The sequence below is a fragment of the Paramormyrops kingsleyae genome, chromosome 13 (genome assembly GCF_048594095.1).
Source record: "Paramormyrops kingsleyae isolate MSU_618 chromosome 13, PKINGS_0.4, whole genome shotgun sequence".
Classification (NCBI taxonomy): Eukaryota; Metazoa; Chordata; class Actinopteri; order Osteoglossiformes; family Mormyridae; genus Paramormyrops; species Paramormyrops kingsleyae.
In genome coordinates, this window is record NC_132809.1 from 15,096,581 (window position 1) to 15,104,046 (window position 7,466).

Sequence of the window (7,466 nt, forward strand, 5' to 3'; positions counted from 1 at the left end):
CGCCCTGGTAGCCTGCTGTGATCCCACCTGCAGGCGATTACATTAACCAGTTGATGGATTGTCCATGTCTAGTGTTATTTCAGCATTTGACCCTTTTAATTTCTAACCTCGGCGACCTTTCCCGTCAAAGCTCGTGGAAGAGGGGGAGACACAGACAGACAGACAGACAGACAGACAGACAGACAGACAGACAGACAGACAGACACACACACACACACAGACGCTGGCCTCGCACTGTCACATGCACACAGACGTGCGAGCCCCAACAATTAATCACTGGCGAGCATGAGGAGCTTCCTGCTTGCTGCATGGTTTCCATTAGACCCTTTGTTCACTGATCTCACTTAATGAGAAGTTTGCTTCTGAGAACAGCCTGCAGAGGGGATGGCTACATGGTCAGCCAGCCGCCCCACCTCCACCATCCTCGCAGTCAGAGACAGAGGGCGCCATTGATCCCTGGCTGCCTGGGAATGGTTTGGCCCACGCGTGTCTGGACGTTGGCCTCGTTGAATACCCAGAACAGTGAAAGCCCTGCCGTATCTTGTTTTTATATTCTTTTCATTAGTTTTAACACCCGTTGTGACACGCTGGCTGTTTGCTCTCAGGAGCAGTGCCTTTCCGGTAATGATGGGGCTGTGTTTGCATCTCACGGGCTTCCTGGCATGCCCTTGGCACTCCTCCCTGGGCAGTACGGTGCCTGGGCTCGCATGGTTCAGCTTTAGGATCTCATGACAGCTGCGATGATGTGAGGACAGCCTCTAAGCGCTGCTGTGGAGCGGGTGCACTGAGTCCTGCCCACTGCAGCCAGGGGTTCGGAGCCCAACACTGGAGAGTGACCCTATCATTGCTGTGGAACCTGACATGTTCGCCACACCAGTCACTACATCTGTACAGATGTTCCGCTCATCGGCTCCTTTCCGAAATGTTAAGCCCGAAAGAACCATCTGTGAATTCTGCCAATCCAAAGCATATTTTGCAATAACTCTGCCAGACACCCACCCTGAGAATAACAATGTTGATTATGTGCTTCCTCTGGTTCCGGTCTTATTTTTTTTTTCACGGTTTTATGGCTCTTTTTGTGAAACTACACAGGAAGGAAGAGGCAGAGGAAGCCTTTTCTGAGTCTTCAGAAGGATGTGCCGCTTCCAGTTAAACATGAATACGAGACTTTTAAGAGTCACTGCTTGTGCTTTTGGCATGATGATGATGATGATGATGATGATGAATGGCTAGGCCACCAAATCCAAGTACCGTAGATGGGGTTCTCCATTTTTTCTTTACACAGCACAACATTGTTTATTTACTCATGCTGTGATGTTGTGTATGTTGTGTCTGAATAGGAATTTTTGTCTTATTTGTTCCATTGTCGAATTTTTATATTTTTTCACAGATCGATTTCATTATATTAAAATCCAAGCTTTCCGGCCAGTGTCACCCCTAATGAAATGCATTGGACTAACCTATATATAAAATGTAAAATTTGCTTTACTGATTCATGGTTTGGGAAGTGCATAGATCTGAGTTAGCATGTGCACATATGAGCACTGAGCTGGAGACAGGCAGGAGCAGAGGAGGGTAACGGTGCCAACCCGCATAGACATAAGTGCCCTTGACATTTCCTGGTGCTGTGATATTAATTCAGTCAACAGCTCAATCAGTTTTAATGACAGCTTTATTGGAGTGGAACCCAGCATGGCTCAGGGCATGAGAGAACTGGAATTTCCAGCCATTTAACTGTAGTATAAACTCGCTGACTGTGGCCATGTGGCCAGGTTAGGCCCCACCCACACACATTTTTTCTACTTATTTGTTGATATGAGGTAGTTACTAATTTTTGGTCTAGGGGCAATGGTCAGTTTGCTTGTATCTGATGCTTTACATGCTAAAAAAGACGTTGTCTGTGTAATGGCACCCTGTGATAACGGTTGGCGATTGTAGCCATGATTGCTCGGAGAAAACAAAGACAATTCACTTCTTGCCTATATTTGGCACTCTTTTGTAATATAGTCTACAATGGCAAATGTGTTAGCGCATCTTTGCTAAAGTTCTCTGACATAACACCGAATGTTACAAAGAACTAGGCTAATGGCAGCACTGTCTCATGGAGCGTTCATTGTTTTGTTGCATCTTACTCTGTGCACACATGGCAAAGATGGCTGCCTCTGACTCCCACGACCCCCTGTCCCCCCAGCACTCTGTCCAGCTGCGTGCACGCGGTGGTGGCCCTGCTCTACCCCTTCTCCTGGCAGCACACCTTCATCCCCGTGCTGCCCTCCTCCATGGTGGACATCGTGTGCTGCCCCACGCCCTTCCTGGTGGGCATCCTCTCCAGCTCGCTGCCCAAGCTGAAGGATCTCCCCGTGGAGGAGGTGGGTCTGTCCACGTAGATCTTAGCCATTGCTATGTGACATTCCAGATGTTTGGTTCAAGAAATTATTAACACATCAGAGATATGCCTTTACCATTTCTATAATATTAATGTAATTGTTGAATGTATTGCCTGTTGTCATAATTGTCTGACTCTTGGGGTTAAGAAAATATTAATAATGAATTAAAATAATTATTAAAAATAATAATTAATAAAATAATCTTGGTTTTGTTTCTGCCATGTTGAAAATGTGTTTGTTTTTTTGTTTTTTTAAATCATATACATCGGTGTCACAGGAAGTTGGGTAAGAATGGGTTGAGTTGGATTCTTGTAGCTTTACAAAGTCAAACTGAAAGACATTCCCACAAAATGTAGAAACTGCAATAACTCAGTATTTTTGATAGTAATGCTCAGAAAATTGTAATATTTTCTTCAGGTGTTCATACAATCTATCCCCATAATCCTAAAACCTTTCCATAAGTGAAATGTTTGTTTACCGATAGATGTTTTTGATTAATTGTGATTTGCACAAGAAAGCACATTTCCCTCTTTCTTATATGCTGTTTAAAGCCAATGATTAGCCTCCAATTATTCTGCATCTTTTCAGAGAAAGACTGATAGAGACAATGGCGGCTTTTTCTGTAGAGTCTCTAGAGGCTGTATTGCGGATGTAAGTGGCCTGCTGGGGTGGTAGAGAGGTCTGTTGGAAGAATCTGGATGAATGTGGTGGATGGAGCCAAGGGGACAAAGATTGGACCTTTGCCTTAAGGGGTCCTGGTGCAGCTGGAGGAAGTCGGCCTACTCAGTAGTTTGTGTGATAGCTAACCGCTGCAGCATGGCCTTCCTCCAGCCTGACCACAAAAGGCTTTGGTCTCACAACCTGATTTTGCTATAGAAACAAGTGCAGCATCCGGCTTGTAAGCTGTGGATAGCTGCACATATTAAGAGTGCCGGGTCAAGCTAATTAAACAGTGACAAATATAGCAAAGGGGAGATCCATGTTCATGGTGTTTTTAATAGGCTGGATCTCACCAAGACAGGAAGCCAGTGATTGAGCTGGTCTCTTTCATTCTTCATGAGTTGACCTGGGATTCTTGGGGTGATCCTGGGAGGGAGAGCGAGGACGGGAGCCATCGCAGCTGCTGAAAGCCCAGGCGAAATGAGAAAAGAACTTGCCATACTTAGCTGTATGGACTAGCTGCATGCCACTTCGGCATGTATCACATGGGGGTGCAAAAATCTGCACATCCTTGGTGGTTGTGTCCTAGATGCTTAGCTGCTTCTTTTAGCTGATTTAAAGTGGGTGCATGGACTGTGCTTTGTTCCCGATTCTGGCCAGACCTGTTACTCCAGTCGGCAGCAGCCTGCCCTCTATCTGCCTCCCCACGCACTGCGGTTAGTGGCCAGGATTGGGTCTCGTCCTCTTTGTGGGTTTGCCATCAGAAGACACTATTACAACACACCACCACTAGTAACACTCATAAACGACTCGTAAAATATCCAATAATCCTCGAAACAAGAGTCTATTGAGAAACATCTGCTGTCATAATATTGCTAGTGGTGTTCATGAACACTAGTGTGAAGTTTCTTTGCAACGTTTAGTGACAGCATTTAGCATTATTTGACATTATTTTCTCTAAATATGAAATGTATTCCCTTTTGTTAATTCAGGCTTTAACAGTGGACCTGAGGAAAGACCGGTTCATTAGACAGGTAAATACATATATACCGTCTGTGTGTGTTATAAATGAAAGTCAGCTAACATGTCAATATTTGTGGATCTCAATAATTATAGCATCTAACCATATGGGAGAGCAGAGTAAACTTGTACTCCCCAGACTTTCTGTTTTAGGAACCAAGTATTCTGGAAACAACATTTCTAACCTGCATTTTTATCCATTAAGGTTTGGTAGAATGATTGCCCTCAAGTAGGTGCACATCGTTTATAATTGCTGTGCTCACCATGTGTAGATGGATGATGAGGCCACACTGTTGCCACGGAAACTCCAGGCTGCCCTGGAGCATGCTCTCGAACAGAGGAAAGACCTCATCAGTCAAGACTCTGATAGCGAATCGGATGAAGGTAAACCTCTGATCTAGTCACCCAGGGTCCAATGAGGGATGAAGCGCACCATGTGATGAAGGCTGCAGTTTGCTCAGCAGTCCACAAGGAAATATGCATGATACTGTTAGAGACTGAAAGAGTTAATGAAATAGTCTTAAGTAAGACAGACCACTAACTCAAACCCTGCATGTCATCTTTAAGGGACGTGTCTTTTCACAGATATCGTTGACATTTGTGTTGATTATTTTCAAAGAAGGGAGCTTTGTACCTCATTGTTATGAGCTGAATATTTCCCTTGCAAAAACAGAATGGAAATTTCCTGGCAAAGCTGCACTGTAAATATTTCTGATGTTCGCACAGTTATGATTTGGCAGGGGAATACACCATTTCTGCTTTTCCAAACACAGAAAATGGCTTTTTCACTTTGCTTTCTCAATTCACTCCAGATGAGACACAAATTCTTCAACAAAAAAAAAAGACTTTATAAATTGTCACAGCTCATCGACAAAGCATTTGACAGCCACGGGTGCAGGAGAGGGGAGGAAAACTTGGCCTAATTACATTTTGCATGCTCTGAAAAAGAAACGATATTCAAATATGCTGGAGAATATTTGGAATAAACCAGAAATGAAGGTGCTTCTAAAGAAAGCATACTTGTGGAAAGGATGATACTTTTAATAAGGGACTCTCCGCTATGCTACTCTACTGTATGGACTCTACTCTCTATGCTATTTATTGTGTGAAGTCTTATGTTCTACTTTTTGTTGAAATACTGATGCATTTCTGATGCAGGTAGCATGGTCTTGTACAGCATTAACTATGAACAGTTGTTTATATAACTCTTTATAAGTGTCAGATGAAGATCTCCCTGTTTTGACAGAATGTAACTCCCTAAACAACGTGGTGTCAGAGGCTTTTATCCGCTTCTTCCTGGAGACGATCGGACATTACTCCCTGTTCATGACCCAGAACGAACAGGGCGAGCGCTTATTTCAGAGGGAGGCCTTTCGCAAGTCTGTTGCTTCCAAGAGCGTCCGCCGCTTTCTGGGCGTTTTTATGGAGTCCCAGATGTTTGCTGGTTTCATCCAGGACCGGGAGCTCCGCAAGTGTCGAGCCAAGGGTAGGCAGTGTCTCTCTGGGCACCCTGCTGTGGTCCTCTCTAGTAATCTGAGATGTATACTATGCCAGTGTTTTCCAAACCGGTCCTCAGGTACCCCGCAGGGTCCACATTTTTGCTCCCTCCCATGTCCCTGCCACAGTCCACATTTTTGCTCCTTCCCAGCTCCTAGGAAACGCGGACTGTCTGGTGGTCCCAGAGGACCGGGTTGGGAAACACTGTACTTTACCATGTAGTAAGCGTGTACTGCTTGGTTATGGATGACATTACATATATTTTTAGAAAACATGTCTATGCAAAGTGATCTGCAAGTCAGGGTCAGCCAGTCTCCCTGAAGCCCCTGAGGTTAAGGGCCTTGCTCATTAACTCCTCCAGCAGAGGATTGGAACCCAGTACCTTCCACAGATCCCCAGAAATCACCCTGCTGCAGTGGCTCCAGTTTAGCGACAGCAGCATGCATTACACCAGGGATCCCCAATTCTGGTTCTGCTGTGTTTGAGCAGGGAAATCTGCAGACTGGCATTGGAGATTGGAAAACCCTGGCGTAGTGCATGCTATTTTACGCAAATAGGTTCTTAATTTATATCAAGTACATAAAAAGCTTCCTTCATCAGTGTGTAATGCCCCCTCCTGGTAGAAAAATATATTTGACTTGTTGCCACTGGGATAGCGGGGTACCAGTGACCTGCGCCCCCCTTTTTAGAGCACATTGATACATTTTTCTTTTTAAACAATTACAGTAGTTAGGATAATATGGTTTTCTGATTCCTCCTCTGTCACAGGGCTCTTTGAGCAGAGAGTGGAGCAGTACCTGGAGGAGCTGCCCGACACTGAGCAGAGCGGGGTCAACAAGTTCTTCAAAGAGTTGGGTGAGTGGACCACTGCATCGCACCAGGAGATCACCTCCTGCAGCTTAAACTCCTGTGCAGTGCTCCAGAACCGTTTTCCAGACAACGTCTCAACACGCATTTGTAATTCTGCATTAGCTTAAAACTAATTTTCCTGTCGAAAGACTTTTAGCCTCCAGCAGTAGCTGTGAAGCTGGAGTTCATTAAGCTTAAGCCTCTGGGAGTTCATGCAATGGGAGACACAGCCACAGTGTATATTAACCTCATGAGAGCCAAATTGGATTAATATTTTTTTTTTTTGTTTTCCAGGAAGTAAAATGAAGTTTCTGCACAAAAAGAACTAAAGGAACCCCCATTCTACTGTACATTTTTTACCAAATACCAACAACGGTGAAATATTCAGTCTTATTGCATAGTGTGCACATTACAAGACCCGGTACACCCCATACATGGAAATCTTCTATATTGGGCTGTACCTAAGTTCAGATTTTGTACAAAAAAAAATCACTGTAAGCTTGCTGTTATACCTGTTAGGCTCCTAGTTACTTTTGTAGATTAATTCCAATGGGGCTTTAAGAGTGGCTGCAATGTGGATGGTACCTAATGTGCATTTGACTGTTCCCAGAATAACCACTGACTTACAGAAGGCATGTGGAGAATCAGATCACATATGAAGAATGGCTCCATCAAGTGCTAGATCTCGTTGCCATTGTGTGAATGTTGCTTTTGTCTGCGGTCTAGCATGCTCCACCATTGTGGTACTTTAGATGAGGACAACCTGTGCATTAAACAGCTGGAAGTTTATGTATATGCATAAAGGTACATGAAGAACATACTTGTTAACAACCCAATTGCTTTGTATCTTGTAAATTTCTAAATAAAATGTTTTAAGAACATGTGTGAACTTTGCCTTGAACTCAAGCTGTTGATTCAGCACACACAGCTGCCAGATGCTACTTTTAGAATCTAGAGACAGAGCGCCCCCTTTTGGTGGTGCAAAGTTTCCCATTATCTTGGTCACTGGACTAGCCTGGTGGCACAGTTGGTTGTTTTAGGTTAAAGAAAAAT

General features: G+C 44.2%; 1 protein-coding gene across 2 annotated transcripts in view; it reads left to right on the forward strand.

Annotated features, from left to right (window-relative positions):
- Positions 1-7,294, forward strand: part of dennd2b (DENN domain containing 2B) — a 51,496-nt gene extending 44,202 nt beyond the window's left edge. For both annotated transcript variants that reach the window (XM_023822810.2, XM_023822808.2), the window contains exons 15-20: positions 2,192-2,369; positions 4,040-4,081; positions 4,340-4,451; positions 5,314-5,553; positions 6,333-6,419; positions 6,708-7,294. In XM_023822810.2, the coding sequence (XP_023678578.1) occupies positions 2,192-2,369; positions 4,040-4,081; positions 4,340-4,451; positions 5,314-5,553; positions 6,333-6,419; positions 6,708-6,742 (694 nt within the window). In that variant the 3' untranslated portion in view covers positions 6,743-7,294. The remainder of the gene's footprint in view (positions 1-2,191; positions 2,370-4,039; positions 4,082-4,339; positions 4,452-5,313; positions 5,554-6,332; positions 6,420-6,707) is intronic.
- The last annotated feature ends 172 nt before the right edge of the window (positions 7,295-7,466 follow it).